This window comes from Peromyscus maniculatus, chromosome 23 (assembly GCF_049852395.1).
Source record: "Peromyscus maniculatus bairdii isolate BWxNUB_F1_BW_parent chromosome 23, HU_Pman_BW_mat_3.1, whole genome shotgun sequence".
In the NCBI taxonomy this organism is placed as follows: domain Eukaryota; kingdom Metazoa; phylum Chordata; class Mammalia; order Rodentia; family Cricetidae; genus Peromyscus; species Peromyscus maniculatus.
The window spans coordinates 40,108,903-40,127,063 of record NC_134874.1 but is presented as its reverse complement, the minus strand read 5'-3'; the positions used below and the strand labels follow the sequence as shown (position 1 = coordinate 40,127,063).

At 39.4% G+C, this 18,161-nt stretch overlaps 1 protein-coding gene across 1 annotated transcript; it reads right to left on the bottom strand.

Moving 5' to 3' along the window:
- Nucleotides 1-10,973: 10,973 nt before the first annotated feature.
- Nucleotides 10,974-15,247, bottom strand: LOC102927920 (olfactory receptor 7A17-like). The gene is made up of 2 exons (XM_006998051.4): nucleotides 14,346-15,247; nucleotides 10,974-10,998 (listed from the first exon to the last, which is right to left on the bottom strand). Exons 1-2 carry the CDS (start codon nucleotides 15,245-15,247, stop codon nucleotides 10,974-10,976), a joined length of 927 nt encoding a protein of 308 aa, XP_006998113.2.
- Between the last annotated feature and the right edge of the window lie 2,914 nt (nucleotides 15,248-18,161).

Sequence of the window (18,161 nt, the reverse complement as noted above, 5' to 3'; positions counted from 1 at the left end):
TCCACTCAAACATATTGCAAGTTACATCAGGGTACAGGGCTGGGGAAGGGCCATCGAATATGACCTGGATTTGATTCATGTCTTGTAAGATATACCATTTTCTTAAGTAAAGTTTTAGACAAACTATTCTATATACCACTGTCTTAGTTAGAGTTACTCTTACTGTGATGAAACACCATTACCAAAGCATGTGGCAGTGAAAGGGTCTATTTGGCGTACATTTCGACATCCTAGTCAATCATTGAAGGAAGTCAGGAAAGAACCTCAAACAGAGCAGGAAGCCTGAAAACAGGAGCTAATGCAGTGACCATGGGTGGGTGATCTTATTGGCTTTCTTACTGTTTTAGAGGTTTATTTCATTATCATCATGATGGAGAACATGGCAGCACACATGGCACTGAAGAAGTAGCTGAGTGCTACATCCTGGTCTGCAGGCAGAGAGAGAGAAAGAGAGGGGTGCTGGCCTGGGCCTGATGTGGGCTTTTGAAACACCAAAGCTTACCCACCCCCAGTGACACTCTTCCTCCAACAAGGCCACACCTCCTAACCCTTCTAATCCTTCTCAAGTGGTGCCACTCCTTGATGACTAAGCACTGAAATATATGAGCCTATGGAGCCATTCTTATTCAAACCACCACACTCCACTCCCTGGTCCCCATAACCTTTTAGCCAGATCATAATGTAAAATGCATTTAGTTCAACTTCAAAAGTCCTCATAGTCTTTCACAGTTATAACACTGTTTAATAAAAGTCCAAAGTTTGCCGGGCAGTGGTGGCACACGCCTTTAATCCCAGCACTTGGGAGGCAGAAGCAGGTGGATCTCTATGAGTTCGAGGCCAGCCTGGAATACCAAGTGAGTTCCAGGAAAGGCGCAAAGCTACACAGAGAAACCCTGTCTCAAAAAACCAAAAAAAAAAAAAAGTCCAAAGTTCAATCTCTCTTCTGAGACTCGTGGCAATCTTCTAAATGTAATCACCTTTAAAATCAAACCCAAAAAGCAGATTACATACTTTCAATATACATTACCATTCCAAAAGGGAGGAAAATGAACCTAGTGAGGAAATACTGGACCAAAGCAATACTGAAACCCAGCAGGACAAACTCCAAAATTTGCATTTCCATGTATTGTGGGAGCCCATTCTCGGGTTCCTCGTGGCTTTACCCAGCAGGTCCAAATAGAGGATGATCAGGACCAGTGGCCTGAGTTCAGGTGTCTGAGATGCCTGCACTTGGCTGTGCTGGGGGAGGAGGTCTTTTGCTCCACCCCTTGGCGTCTCTATAAAAACCCTGGGGCAGAGACAGTCGGGGCCCGTTGGAATAGGTTCCAGGCCCTCTTGAGGCTATCCTTTATTTTCTATCTGTTTATCTCCGTGATATTCTCTGCTATAAATCCTTCTATCTAATATTTCCTGCTGATCGCACTCAAGAAAACTCTGGGGAACTGTGGGGGTGGTGGGTAAACGCCCCACAGAATGGCGCCATGAACAGGGACTAAAGAAAAAGAAAAAAAAGGGACTAAAGAAAAAGGGGGAACAAGAAAAGGGGGGACTAAAGACAAATGAACAGGGACTTAAGACAAAGTAATAGGGACTAAAGATAAAGGAAAATAATAGTTTTATTACAGAGTTTTTGGTGAAAGTGCTGTCAGCCCTGCCAGTGGAAAGGCATACCGGTGTTATGAAAAATATATATATTTTTATATATATTTTTGGGAGGCAGGGTTTTATCCTCGAGAGAAAAGGAAAGCAAACTGGAAGGATGTCCGATGCTGCAGTGAAATTCTCTTCTGTCAAAATTTTCTATCTTCTATCCCTTTCTCAATTTCTATCTGTGAAAAATAAGTAAGGTATAGGGTAGTATAGTGTAAGAAAAACTTATAAGTGTAAGATTGTGTAGGAAAAAATAAGTAAGGCAACTAGAAAGAAAAACTCTTCAATTTCTCACTTTGGGAGCTATAAATGCAAACTGGGAAAAAAATCTTTCTTTGGGCTTTATGGGTAGTAAAAAAAACTCTTCTTTGAGCTTATGGGGAAGAAAAAGTTTCCTATGGAAGCTTTTTACAAGGGAGGGGAGGGCAAGGACAAGTTTCTAAAAACCCCTTCTAAGCTCTGTCTCTTCAAGCTAGTAAAAGACAGTGGGTCAGAGTACCCTGAGGGAAACGCTTGGGGAGAGTAAGGGTGAAGAGCTATAGAGAGCCCCAGAGGGCAGGAAACTTTGCCTGAGAAAAGCAGAAAAACCAAGCTTTTCAGTTACAGCCAAGCTGAGGCATCAAAGGTTTTGAGTGAGCATTTCAGAATGAAAAGGTGCTCCTAATCGTCCTAATGCAAAGATCCCCTGAAGCAATGCAAACTCCATTAGCATTGTATCCTCACTTCTGACCAAAAACCCAGGGGCGACTGGCCAGCGGCTCTGAGTTGGAGTGCATTTTGGGGATACTAGGATTCTTGCAGTTGCAAACTTCCTGGAGCACAGAGCTAAGGCAGGAAGGTGCAGGACCTGACTATGTATAGCAATATTTATGTTAACCTGTTAATGGTAATGATGAAGCTAATGGATTCTTTAAGTTTGTAGTCGCTTTAAGAGTTTTTGGTTTAGAAAGGGCTTGAGGCAGCTAAGACTGCTGTGGTCACCTTGGACCTAATTCAAAAGAGAAATGCCATCTATATCATCCTCTACTCCTATACTGGGAGGAGTAACAGCTATGGTGATTGCTGTAAGCCATTAATAGTTATTTTTTATATATTAAGAAGGGGGGGCCTATGGGAGCCCGTTCTTGGGTTCCTCATGGCTTTACCCAGCAGGTCCGAATAGAGGATGATCAGGACCACGGGCCTGAGTGCAGGTGTCTGAGATGGCCTGCACTTGGCTGTGCTGGGGGAGGAGGTCTTTTGCTCCGCCCCTTGGCTTCTCTATTAAAAACTCTGGGCCAGAGACAGTCCGGGCCTGTTGAAATAGGTTCCAGGCCCTCTCGAGGCTATCCTTTATTTTCTATCTGTTTATCTCCGTGATATTCTCCACTATAAATCCTTCTATCTAATATTTCCTGCTGATTGCACTCAAGAAAACTCTGGGGAACTGTGGGGGTGGTGGGTAAATGCCCCACAATGTATGATGTCAAAGAACTCTTCAGCTCTCCACCTCCATTGAACTTTGTTGACTGCAACATGCTTTTCTCTATTGGGCTGGTTCTTACCTTGTTCTATAGCTCTTCTTGGCAGGATTCCCACAGCTCTAGCATCACCAACACCCAACAAAATCTAGGCTTTATTTTCACACTTCACATAATTTACACTGCCCTCAGCACTGCTATCTTTCATGCTCCTACTAGAATGACCCATTCAACCATGCTTAAAGTGTTCAACCTGTTTTCTAGCACAAAGTCTCAAAGTCCACATTTTGCCAATAAGTAGCATTGTTAGGCCAGTCATAGCAATTCCCCACTCCCTGGTACCAACTTCTGTCCCAGTTAGGTTTACTATTGCTGTGACAAAATGCCATGACCAAAGAAAATTTGGGAAGAAAAGGGTTTATTTAGCTTACATAGAAGTGAATATGATTTAAAATCAGATGCCATATGGGAAGTGACATAAGCAGTAGAAAGTTCAGAGAACCATCCTCACCATGCCTTTTAGTAACCTAATGCCTTTTCCCTTGAATCACATAAAAGGAAGCCCCAAGCAATAATGGGGGTCCTTGAGCTTCATCACTCATATTTGGTCCACTGTTCCTTTGCATTGTAATCTCATTTTTTCTATTGTTTTGATTTAAATACAGTTTTCTTGCTGCTTTTGAAAATCTATGTTGAATTTTTTTTCAGTGGTTTTAGAATTAGAAACCAACAACCTGGAAACACCTGACTCTGACTACTGGTAGCAAGACTGATAACAAAACTGATGTCTTCTTTGGGAAATGTTAGATCACAATGTCTATAGCTGCCTTTCTTTCCTAGAAATCAGCCCACAACCCAGCAGCTAGCTGAATACTCCTCAAGCTTGACATATAAAACCTATTATTGTTAGGTTGAGTGCTTAGGACTAAATTGAATGTTATAGAAATTCCATCTGGCCTCTGAAAACCTGCAGGCATCAGTGTTATGGGTGAAGGTTAGAGTTAGGGTTAGGGGTTAGGGTTAGGATGAATAAAGATGAAAGTTAATCATTAGGGCTTACCTTTGGGTTAAAGCTAGGGCTAGGAGTTATTTTAGTGATACGGTTAGGGGGTAAATAAAGGTTATGGATTATAGTTATGCCTTACAGTTAGGTAGAGGGTTTTAGTTACAGTTAGAAAGAGGGTTTTAGTTATAGGCTACATATGAAGGCTTAAAGTTATCTTCAGAGATGGGGTTAGCGTTAGAATGAGTATTAGAGTTGTTAGAACTTTCAATTACATTTAGTATTGATTTAGAGATAGATTACTTTTAGGTAATTAGTAATTAGTGATCAGTAATAAGTGATAGGTAAGTGTTAGTCTGTGAAGTAAAAGTTAAGGTTTGAGTTAGGTTTTAGTGTTAGAGTTATATCTTTAGGTCACTGTTAGAATTAACTTTAGAGTTTTGGGTCATCACTTAGAGGGATTATTGTTATAGTTAGGAGTAGGCTTAGGGGTTATGGTTGGGCTTTTAGTTTCAGGTTAGGATTATTTTTAGGATTTTGGTTTAGAAGTTACAGTTAGTATTAAGATGGAGTTTAGGATTATATGTTAGGGTCTAGGAATGAAGATAGGGTTAGGAATACCAATATAGTTAGGGTTAGGATGACATATTATGTTTTACAGGATAGGGTTAGAAATACTGATATGGCTAATACTGGTGGTTAGGGTCATGTACTAGGGTTTGGAGGTTAGGGTTACTGGTTAGGCGTTAGGTTAGAATTAGTGGTTAGGGTTAGGAATACTGATATGGTGATATGGCTAGTGTTAGTGATTAGGATTGTGTACTAGGCTTTAGAGGTTAGGGTTACTGGTTAGGTGTTAGGGTTAGACTTAGTGTTTGTGTTAGGTTAGGATTTAGGTCTTAGGGTTTGTACTAGTGTTAGAATTTAGGGTTAAGGTTAAGAAGTTGATGTTTGGGTTTGAGGCAGCTACTAGGGTTACTGTTAAAACTTACGTTTATATTTAATGTTAGAGAATGAAGTTAGGGTTAGAATTTGAATTAGATTATAGAGTTTGGGATAGGATTATTATTAGAGCAACAGGTTATGTTAAGAATAGTGTTAGGGTTTCTATATGGCTGATATCTGAGTTAGGTTCAAGGTTAAATGGAAGGGTTAATTGAGTGTTCAGGTTCGAGTTTAGAATTGGTGTCTATATCAGAATTTGTGTCAATGTTAAGTATAAGGTTAGGGTTCTGATTCAGATTAGGGTTAGGACTAGAGGGTTAGTGTTAGATGTTTGGAGTTGGGCCATTTTTAGTTAAGATTATGATTATGTTTTAGAGTTAAGGCTCGAGTTAGGATTATGGGTTAGGTTTTTGTTTAGAGTTATAGTTAGGGTTAAGTACTAAGTTCTAGGCTGTATTTAGGGTTATGTTTTAGGATTTAGCATTAGTTTAGATCAATGAGTTTATGCTAGGTTAATGTTGATTTTAGAAATTACTTCTTGGAGTTAGTGTTTGGGTTAGTAACTAAGTTTATAGGTAGAGGTTAGGTTATAGTTAATGGGTAAGATTAGGGTTAGGGTTATGTTACATTTAATGATAATGCTATTATTTTTCTTTAGGCCTTCTGGGAGCTACTGTTGGTGTTAGTGTTTAGACAATTCATGGCAGTACTTTGGGATATGGCTATTACTATGGTTATTATTAAGCCTATTCTATGTTTGGATTTTATAAAGGGTCAGTCAGCATTAGGGTTAGGATTAGGTTTGCATTACAGTTAGTGCTGTACTATACCACCGAAATGCTCCATTGTGAATTCACCTCAGGTGCTCTTATGTCACAGTGTTTCCTTCTGTCATCTATATAGCATGTCACACAAATCACTATACTTGAATATATAAATATGTTCCATCACAATACTCAAAAATGATGTAACAGTGTTTCACTCTGCCATCACAATTGTTTTATTTGTCATTACAATGCTCTATTTTCTTGCTATAGTAGTCCATATGCTATCATATGACTCAACTATAATATCATAATGATGAATTGTTGTATGAGGCCTTGTGACATCAAAAAACCCCACTGTCTCTTCATGATGCTGAATTTTGATATGAAAGTGCTCAAATGTGTGATCACAATGATGCATTTGGCCAGTAACACTATATATGTCAGCATAAAGTCCATTATGTCAACAGCACTCCATGAGCTACTACAAGGTTCATGGAGTTAACAAAATAGAGCACTGGATAACCACATACTCACTCTATGGTGCTACCACAATATTATACTGTTTATGAAAGTTGTCCATTGTGTCGTTAATTTTAAAAACTAAACTCTTTATTGGGCCCTTATCATGCTGCATTAAGCCAACACAGTATTTTGTAATGTTAGCATAATGCTGATCTATGATATCACAATTATGAATTTTGATGTTATAATGTGTCTTCATGACAACAAAGATCCACTGTGCCATCACTATGCTAGATTACGTCATCATGATAATAAATTGTGACATCACACTGCTCCATTTTGTCATCACAATGCTCCAATTTGTAATCACATTATGAAAATGTGACATCACAAGGCTGCCTCATGCCACTATTAAAGGATAGATGTCATCACAGTGACCCAATGTGCCACCACATGTGACATTTTCATCTCACTTTTAAATTGTGCTCTTACAACACAGAGCTGTGCCACTGAAAAGGTGCATTGTGCCTTCAGTGTTGTTATGTTTCACTGTCTTTATAATGTAAATTATATAACAATGATTGGTTTTTATATCACACTGTCCATGGTGACATCATAATTCCCTATTGTGACATCCCAATACCCTGCTGAGGCATCACAATACTCACTTATGACTTCAGAAAGATAGCAGCCGTATATAAAACTCTACATTATGCCATCACTATGCCCCATTATGATATACCAGCATTCCAGTATTACACCAAAGTGAACCATTGTAGCGTTACAATATTGCATTATGACCCAAAAGTGATCAATATTTTATTTTCCTATTGCAGTGTTGCTTATAATGCCACAGAGCTGAATTTTGAGAACACTTTTGCTTGTTTGTTATCACAGTGTCCTATCTTTGCATAGCAATGTTCTCTGGCCATCGCAGTGCTGCCTTGTGCCATACCAATGCTAATTATGACATCACAGTCCTTCATTATTCTTTCACAAACTTGAATTTGTACAGTGCTCCACTTTGCCATTAATAGACTGTACAGCACCATAGCCATGCTGCACTTTGTATCACAGTGGTGGCTTTTGACATCCCAATGGTCTGCTGTGCCGCCACTGTAATCAGTAGTGCCATCGGAGTGCTGCATTATGACATCACATTGCTGAACAGCAGCATCAAAATGTTTCGTTGTCCTATTAAAATGTTAGATAGTGTTATTTCAACTATTGTGACACAGTAATATTCCTGTATGACATCATAGTGCTGCACTGTATCATTAAGTGATTTGTGATATCACAAAGTTCCATTGTCACATCGCAATGTTAAAAAGTGACATTGCAATAGTCAGTTGCGCTAACATAATGCTGAATTGTGATTTTTGCAATGCTGTATTGTGAATGGAGTCTTCTATTATATCACTTCAGTACTAAATTTTTTATGATAAAATGTTGAATTGTGGCATCATAACACTATATTTTATCACAGTGCCCCATTGCACAATTAAAATGCCCTATGGGGGACACATAGCTCCCTTGTGAGAAAACAAGATCATGACTTAGAGGAAACCCCTCTCCAGCCTTGATAGCTCCTTACCTCCTTTGAACTACACTCCAGCTTGAGGAGCACACTACTCTCATGACGAACAGCTTCAATTTTTCAGTTTCCTGCGGTCAACACCACTAATACTATTTCTTCATGTCATGCTTTAATCATTAACACTACCTGGCCAAACTGACTGACCTACCCTGAGTCCTGATAAACCCCAGCCTGTAAAAGAAGTCTGCTTTCTATCCTTCTCTGGTGAGTTTATTCAAAATAAACTTGTCTCTATTGTAATGCAATTGCTTGCCTTTCTTTTCCTTTCAGACCTGTGTCATCACAATGCTATATTGTGGCATGATGACTTAACGGTGTACTGCATGTACTACACTCTGACATCATAATTCTCAATTGTTCCATGAACCATGAAAATGTTGAAATTTGACATTATCATGTTCCATTGTACTGTGGAACTAGAGTTTATGTTACCATAATAAAGCTGTATGGTGCTATCCCACTGCTAAACTATGATGACAAATCTTAATTGTGACTTTACAGTGTGAAAGTAATCCTTGTGACTTCAGGATATTCCTTTGTGCCATCTCAAAAATTCATTGTGGCATCACGATGCTCTCTTGTTTTCAATTTCAGCATAACAATGTTGCATTGAATTGTAACATCACAGTGCACCATTTTGGCATCACATTGCTCCAGTATGACACCACAAATATATTTGTGATATCACACTGCCCCATTATGACATCATAGTGACTCATTTTGATATATCAATATCCCATTTTGACATCACAATGCTCCTTTTTTGCATGACAATGTTCTTTGTACCATCACAATGTTCCATTGAGAGATCAAATCATACCTTCTGATATTACAATGCTCCATTATGGGATGACAAGCTAAATTATGACATTGCAATGCTCCTTTGTGATAGCAAATCTCCAGTGTGAGATTATAATGCCTCATTGTTATAACAGTGTACCCCTTTACCATCACAATTGAGTTGTGCAATTATAATTCTCCCCTGTGCCATCATAGTGTCCCATTATGAGATCATAGTGCTCAGTTGTGATATTGCAGCAACCCATTGTGACATCCCAATGAGCCAAAGTGATGTGACAATGATGAACACAGTGCCTCTTAGTCAAAAGAACCCTTACCAACCTCACAATCCTTCTCTAAGAAAACTGTGTCCTCACTGCCTCAGAAAACTCCAGCTCCTCTATCCCCTAACCCAAGTAACAGTACTTAAATGCATGAATGGCCAACATCAGATCAAAATTATGAATCAGGTTCCAGGTGCATTGCCTGCCAACGGAACAAGAAAGCTCTGGTTGTTCAAAGCAAAGTCCACATTTGGAGTTACTTGTGCTACTGTGAAAATTCCAATTATTGGAGAGACAGAAGTGGACTAGAGAGACATGAAAAAAAGATGTCCTATTCAGATAAACAGGTACCAAGGTGCAAGGAGAAAAGATGATGGGGTGGGGGAGTCCCAGATTGGGGCTCCCAAAAGGAGAAGACCAGCCTAAAGAGCCACTCCCATTAAGGGTTGGAACATGGTATTTGGATCAGGGTTTGGGAAATTTAAAAGGATGGAAAAATTTTTATAGCTGTCCAGGTAATAGGATGAGGAGCTGTTAGAAAAAGTAGGGATTGCCAGGCAGTGGTGGCACATGCCTTTAATCCCAGCACTCAGGAGGCAGAGGCAGGCAGATCTCTGTGAGTTCGAGGCCAGCCTGGGCTACCAAGTGAGTTCCAGGAAAAGGTGCAAAGCTACACAGAGAAACCCTGTCTCGAAAAACCAAAAAAGAAAAAAGAAAAAGTGGGGATCTTCTTACAAGTTTCTGTGGATCCTTAAACTATAGGCAGCTGTGTATTAAGCCAATATGTATTTTTGAGCATCCCATACAGTATGAATATCCAGAAGGACATGGACTGGCATATGAAAAGTTATAAAACTCAACAAAGAAGATACAACCATGACCTCCTGAAAACCCAGATTTATGAGACAACAAGAATGACAGAAGATAAACTTTCTCCCTCTTCCCAAATTCCTTGCCTGAGGCATGTACCCTGGAGGTACTTACCTTGTAACTAGACCTTATAATATACCAGCACCCAACCTGGGGAAATTTTTTTTATAAAAATTAGGCCTTCCATTTGTTCTCAGGAGATTCTATTGTACCACATTTTGCCAGCTCACCAGGAGGCGGGAGTCTTTCTGTATCCCTAAAGCTCCTTCCACCCGAATCTGGTTTCAGTACCTGTCTAGGGAACCAACTCTCTCCCACCTGCCATTGGCTGTACCTGCTGCTATGACCTTATTTAACACATGGTGTCGGTAATTGGATGCTTTCTAAGTAAGCGGAGGCTGCCTTCTTTCAGGCATTGCCCCTCTTCCTTTCTATTGACTTAAGGCTCACTCTAGAGCTCACATTGGTGCATTCCCCATGTCTCTCTGGAGTAGTTTTGCTACTGTCAGCAGGACCCTGAATCCCATCGAAGGTGCTCAGGGCAAGACAGGCTTTTTTCCTGCCATTTCCCCAGCACCAGCCTTTGCTCTGAAGTAGACTTGGTTGAGGGAACTTGTCTTAGCATGATCCATGTATACTTCCTACCAACTGGCCACATCTGGATTTCCTAAGGGTTGCCTCCCTTTTCATTTTAGCTCATCATTTGTTGATGGTGGACCATCTGTTTTATACACAACAAAGGGCCGAAAGTCATGTCTTTCCTATATGCAGAGAGAGCAAACTCTATTGATTCCAATTATCAACACTTTACAAAAAAATCGCTACACATGTGAGCAACATGAGAGTTAGAATTTATAATTTAGAGTTTAGAATACAAGAATTAGATAGAAATAATAAAAAAACATTTAAACGAACATGAAGCTGAAAATGAAAAACTAATCTAATAAAAAAACTCAGTGTTAAGCCTCACCAACATACTGGACCATGTAGAAGAAAGAATACCAACACTTGAAGACAAAATAGAGGAACAGAATCCCTCACATCCTCAAAATAAACAAGAAACTTAGCACATGAACAGATCATACAGCATTTTTGAGACACCATTAAAATGTCAAATCTATACATGGTGGGCATAGAAAGAAGAAGAATTCCAGATTAGAGTCTGGGAAAATACTTTCCTTTTTAAATTAAAATATGTTTGTATTACTTTCCCCCTTTCATTTCCTCTTTCTAGCCCTTCCTATGTCTCCTTTTTCCAACCCCTCACATGCTTTCTCTCAAATGGATAGCCTCTTTTTTCTTTGATCATTCTCTCTCTCTCTCTCTCTCTCTCTCACACACACACACACACACACACACACACACACACACACGTGCATCTAGACTTGTCTTGTACTCACATCTTGCTTTCACCTCCAAAATTCCAGGGTTACATTGGTGTGCTGCTATGGCAATTTTGTACGGAGAACTTACATTGCCAAGTCTATGCCAAGAGACTCCAATTTTCAGCCTCACAACCACCTCATGAAGTATGGACTTTACTCCCTACTTTATAGGTGAAGAACAGTATCTCAGAAAGGGAAAAGCACTTGGAAAGGATCACACTGCTGGTAAGTAATAGAAGTGGAATTAAGATCAAAACAGTTTATTTTAGTTTTGAGAGGGACTTAGTCTGTGGCCCTGCATGGCCTTCTTGAAATTGTGACTCTCCTGCTTTAGCCATTAAAGTGTGGAGATCACAGGCATGAGCCACCATGATTGTTTCAATATAAGTGACTTGCTAATGTTCCATTTATAGTTGAGGATACTGATGGTCTATGGTATGTGGCCTTGCTGTATACTATCCTCTCACAACAGACTTCCATGACCTTCTACCTTACATCCAACCTCTGACATCTTTAGTCACTCCATGATGACAGATATTAATATCCAAGCTTGATATGTCCTTCTGCCTTATCAAAGTAGTGGGGGATGGTGCACAACATCAATGTCACAAGTTGCCAAAGGAAGCTTGATGTGATAATATTCTCCCTCAGCTCCTGTGTGCAGACCTAGCACAAGGAGAATTGGTGAAGCTTAATTCTTGGCTGAGTGCAAGAGGAGCTGATTCTACTCTTCTACCCCATGCCTGGAATCAAGCAGCTGCTAAGATACCAGGGATGGAGGAACCATGAGTTACAATCACTACTCCATGAAGCTTGCCTGCACTCAACATGAGAGACAGGGAAGCCTGGGTGAACAAAGTGAGCACTGGACCCAGGATGGACTTCTGAGCAGGATTCTAGGCAGAAATTCTCCTGGCCTTGAACCAATGCTTCCTGATCTAGGCGCTATATCTCTGTTTTCCTGTCTGTAGACTATACCAGCTCTCTCTAGTAGCTATTGCTTGTTCTCTGAATGACTGATCTAAATCCATCCCTTTCTGCTACAATGGTAGTTTATCTCCATATGTTTACTTGTCCTTGTTTTGGGGAGTGTCAGAGTCAACCTGTAGAGTGTGAACCTTGTAAGATCTCTGCAGATGCTAACAAAACCATGACTTCACTTACTCCATCCCACAGTTTCCCCATTTAATCCATATGTGCCCAGAGAGGTGGTATTGAGACTTAGAGCTGACACACAGCCTCTGGCCACATCCCCAGGTCATCTGGTTGGAAGCAGGATGCTGGAGCCACAGATATAGAACTGGAAATCTATCTCCTCCAATCAACAAAATAACTCAGTAGGTAAAGACGCTTGCCACCAGGTGAGATGACCTGATTTTCCTCCTCATTCTCCACCCCCATGGTGGAAGGAGAGAACTGCCCTGTCCAAGTTGCTGTCTGACTTCCAAATGAGGACACTGGCCCTTAAACCACTACTAGGATTTTAAGAAAAAAATCATGTCCTGTCCAGACCAATGCTGCATAATCTGAAAGATAGAAAGTCTAGGAGACTGATGTTTTTCCTGCTTATTGGGCACATGTCTCTTGTTACTCCATCTCCTGGGCACTCCAAACCCTGTGAGATATTGTCCTGTGTGCAACAAAAATGTTTCCTGAATTGTCTGGTCCCAAGTGACCTGGATAAAAGTCAGGGGAATCACTATTGTTCCTTCTCCACCAAGTTTCTACACTAAAGGTTATTTATCTTCTAACAAATACTAGAGCCAATTAAAATTTTCTCTCAAGTGTAGGTTCCTTGAAATTTCACATGTTGCTAATGCACAGCTTGCTGTCTCTAGAAAATTACCACTCTGCTTTAAACAATGGGGGATTGTGCTCCCTTGAATATATAACCATGACACTCACATCCATGGTCTCATGTGATTTTTCATGTACCACGTTGTATTTTATTTGTTATTTTGCAAAAAATACAGCTAAAAATATAGTAATAAGAAATGATGGAAAGAAATTCTTTACTCAGCTCTTCCAATGGCAACATCAAGAAAAATTATGGTACAATGTCATATCTGTGATAGTAACTGTGGGAATAAGGAAATGAAATCAATAAAGGAAAAAACTTACACATGCTTATTGTGCAATATTCATAGTGATTAAGGTGGGGGATCCACCTGATGATTATTTATTGGATGAATGCATAAGGAAAAAGCAGAATATAACACTAATCTGTTTACCATTTACATATCAATATTAACACTTAAAATTATGTCTATATTGCAAGCACATGTGTGAGCATGCACACACACACACACACACACACACACACACACACAAATTTGCCTCTGAAAGGACATGGGTTAGACAACCCTTAGGTCATTTACCAGACATTATGGTAGGAACTACAGACATTGTGTCAAAATAGATATGGGATCCTAGATATATGAACAAAATTTGGTTACAAGCCATTACACATGCCAATATATTATTGTTTATATTATTATGAAAGATGGTTATTAGTAAGGCACCATGGAATGATAAACAGACCACTGAAACACTCTAGTATCTGATTGTTTATTAAATTACTGAGTCTAGGGATAGCAAAATAGGTAAAGACAGCTGTGGGAAAGTCTGATGACTTGAATTCAATCCTTGGAACTCATACAAAAGTGAGAGATGAGAACTGACTCCACAAAAATGTTCTCTGACCTCCACATGTTAGTCACAGCATGTGGGTCAGCATGTATGTATTATACAGTCACACATGCATAACTAATAAATAAAAATTTAAAAATTCTAAGTCTGACACATGTCCCTTGCAAGGAAATTATTTCTAAACGTTATTCTCTGTGATCAGTGGAGATTTATGAATATTTCTTGATTCAAAGATTGAGAAAAATGTTGGGAAATTTGGGAAAGGACAAAAGAGAGAGAAATGAATGTCATAGTGATAAAGTGAATCCCCTGATTGAATTGTATAGAGAAGCTGAAAACAAAGAATAAGAAACTCCAGTGATAAAACAGAGGAAGCACATTTCACTTTCAAGATCCCATCAGAGAACTCTGAGCTGTGTGATCATAGACACATATTCATGTTCAGCACCCAAGTAAAGGAATATTCTATTCCTTCCATCCCAATATGTTTCTCAGTGCCCTCTTTATATCTTTATTCCTAAGGCTGTAGATGAAGGGGTTCAGCATAGGAGTGACCACACTGTACATCACGGAGGCTCTTGCAGTTGACTGTGAATTTTCTGTCGAGGCAGAACTGAGGTAGACACCCAGGCCTGTGCAATAGAATAAAGAGACAACTGATAGGTGAGATGCACATGTTGAAAATGCTTTGTACTTCCCTTGCAGTGATGAGATTGCATGAATGGAGGAAACTATCTTGCAATAAGAGTAAAGGATGCCCATCAGGGGACAGCAAGCCCACAGTACAGCTGCCAAATAGATAACCACATCGTTGGGAAGGGTGTCAGAGCAAGCATGGTGGACAACTTGATTAAGTTCACAGAAAAAGTGTGGAATTTCCAAGTCGGTACAAAAGGAGAGTCGCAATGTCATTAAGCTTTGTGTTGTGGAATGAAGAATATTCATGATCCAGGATGCTAGGACCATCAGCACACAGAGTCGAGGACTCATGATGACAGTATAATGCAGAGGGTGGCAGATGGCCACATACCTGTCATAGGCCATCAAAGTCAGCAGAAAGATTTCCAGCCCTGAAAAGAGTATAAAGAAATGCATTTGGGCAATGCAGTTCCTATACGTGATGACATTACTTTGTGTGTGTATATTCACCAACATCTTCGGGACAGTTGTAGAAGTGAAGCAGACATCCACAAACGACAGGTTGGACAGGAAGAAATACATGGGTGTATGCAGGTGGGGGCCTAAAATCGTTGCCAGGATGATGAGCAGGTTCCCAAGCATGGTGACCAAGTACATGGCCAGAAACAGCACAAATAAGAAAGGCTGCAGTTTGGGGTTCTTTGAAATTCCAAGAAGGAGAAAATGTAAAATTTGTGAGTCATTCTCTGGCCCCATTTAGTGGATGTAACTAAGAAAAAGAGAAAGGGCATGAAAATACATGACACAATTGTGAAACCTTAGAGAAACCTTGTCCCTGTATGTCCTGTATCCAAGACTTGAATTTGCAGACTCTAGATATGAATGGATCTACAATAGTTTGTAACATCTCACATCTGATTTAAAAACTTCATACCACACTCTGCTTTTTCCTGGCTGAGTTTTGAATGGTCATGAATTTTAAATGCTATCTCTTTTGAATGCATTTAGGGGATATAAATTAGTTATGATAGTATAGGAGCCAATTCTCAGGAAAGAATTGGTCAGTGCAGAATGCAAATGTTTCTAAAATCACATGAGGATGAAATAACACAAACAAATAAAAACAAATAAATACTTGAAGTGATAGTGTAAAAAAGATGTAAGCTGGCGACAGTTACTATGAAAGGAAACAAAGCTACATAGGAGATGGTATATAGGGAGCTTTATTTTGTACTGAGCATGTGGGTGAGAAAAAAAGACAAGAGAAAAGAGACCCCTAGAAAGATAATAGGGAGCTATGTTACCTAGTGGAGTATGTGCCTTGCAAAAGGAACAGCCAGTGAAATGCTCTGAGGAAGGTGTTTGTTTTAATGTGTAAGTCTAACCTAAAGTAGAGTGACTAGGAGAATGAACAAAAAAATATACTGCAGGATGAAGCAGCTTTATTGCTGTTGAAATAGCAAGACACAATGACATTTCTCCAGTCATATGTCATTGCATTAATTTTAACTTGACTGCAAAATTTTCTGTGTATTTGTTATCTTCCCATTGCCATGATAAAATATCTGATGATATTAACTTAAGGAAAGGTTATTTCCTCATGGTTTGAGGGCACATCATGGCTGAGAAGGGAGGCAAGTAGAATCACAAGATGGCTGGTCATAGTGCATCCACAGTCAGGAATCAGATAGAGATGAATACTGGTGCTCAGTTCATTTTCATATATATACCTGTAAGTGTCAGAATAGCACTTAGAAATGGGATGTTAGGTGATACATGAAGGATGACTAGTCTTCAAAGAGGATAGAAAGCTGGTAAGCTGGTACTTCAAATAAAAAAGTTTGCAATAAAGTGTGTGTGTGTGAGAGAGAGAGAGAGAGAGAGAGAGAGAGAGAGAGAGAGAGAGAGAGAGAGAGAGAGCGCATGGGAGACAAAGACATAGATAAGACAAGCTAGACATCCTTATGTGGGGGGTGGGGTGGGGTGGAGCAGCAGGGGGAGGGTTCCTATATGCTCATGTGTCTGAAGACTTTATAATGAAGGAAAGTTCTATTTCATCAGCACTTCAACTACAAGCCTATCTCCTATAGGATTCAAAAACAGTAAAATGTCAAAAATAAAACATTTACAATATAGAAGTAAAAATATCTTTGAGAGTGATGCCATAATAGCTGAACTTGCATTTGGGTAAAAATACAAAGGCAAGAATAAAACAAACAAAAAACTAATAAGATAAAACATGCCCAAACAAAATAAAATTAAACAACCTCCATCCACAAAAAAAATGGAGGCTGGGAAAAACATGAGGAAAATAGATTGTATGAAGAAAATTTAAATAAAATAAATTAAAACAAAGTTTTTGAAAAGAAATATACAAATAACTACAGAATTTTGGAGGGTTTTATACTGAATATTTGAAGTGTGCTTTTTTGTACAGTTTCTATATAAATTTGACTAACTGGAATTTATATTGTGTTGCACTTTTATTGGAGCATAGTAATGGCATGCTCTTCTGGATTACAGTATGAAGATATAATACATGCATACATATGAGTGTAGCAATCAAAACAAGCTAATGAGTGTACTAATCATCTCAACTACATATTGCTTAATTATACTAAGAATATGCAATGTTATTGAAGGTATTTTGAAATATACTGTACAGGATATTTTGTTGTTTGAGAATTTCATTTACGTATATAATTTCTTCTGGTCGAATCCACCCTCATTCTCTTCTCTCTCACTCCTTCTCTATCCCTAACCTCACTCCTCCCTCCAAACTTAATGTGCTCCTTTTTTGAAACCCATCAAGTCCACTTAGTGCTGCAAGTATATGTATGGGTGTGGGACCATCTACTGCATCACTGGTAACCTCTAAGGGGTAGGATCCTCAGAGAAGACTGACTCTTCCTCCTCTAGCAGCCATCAATTGCCACTAGCTCCCCAGCTTGGGGTGGGATTTTGTGTGCTGGGTTTTGCCTGACTTTGATATTGTGAGGGTCCTTCACATGCAATTTAACTTATTATTTTTTAACTCTTTTCTCTCTACTGGGCAAAAGAACACCAAAATGCATATCCCTATGATGCCATTGATCAACCTTTTCCCAGTCTTATCCCACACCCCTGTTTCTGTTAAACTAGAGTCTATCTCTGCTTTTAAGATCAATGTTTTAGAGTCCATGGGGAATTCAATTATTATTTCTCATTCTGTGGGGAACAAAACCACAGAAACAGGTACAGAACTATCAGTAATTTTTTTTTATTCACAAGAGCACAGCAAATCTCTGTTTTTATGTCCTAATGTGCGTGCAGCTTGAGTTCTTTGGCCAGATCCAAAGGGCATGGTGTGATTCTCCCTGTTGCTCCACCCAACATGCAAAGAGGCCCCCAGAACATGTCCTATGAAACTCTTTGCAACGAACCCTTAGGGCATGTGTGTACCTTCATTTATCCCATTGTGCTGTGACTCAGCCTCCTAAAGTAAGATCTGCATGAGCAGATACTCCACTGTTTTGCTTACTTTGAAGTTTCACTGTGCTGCGTGAATATTTCTGCATTACATAGAATAAAAGGAAAGAAAAGGGCGTGGGACATACCAAGAATGTCAAAGGAAAAATGCAAAATCCAGTGAGTTCCAAACAACAATAGAAAACTGGCTCAACCAAAATCA

Coding starts and splice junctions, on each gene's coding strand:
- LOC102927920 (XM_006998051.4), bottom strand. CDS start 15,247: ATGGGGCCAGAGAATGACTCACAAATTTTACATTTTCTCCTTCTTGGA. Junction 10,999..14,345: donor AAAGATATAAAGAGGGCACT/GAGAAACATATT, acceptor TTTAATTTAAAA/AGGAAAGTATTTTCCCAGAC.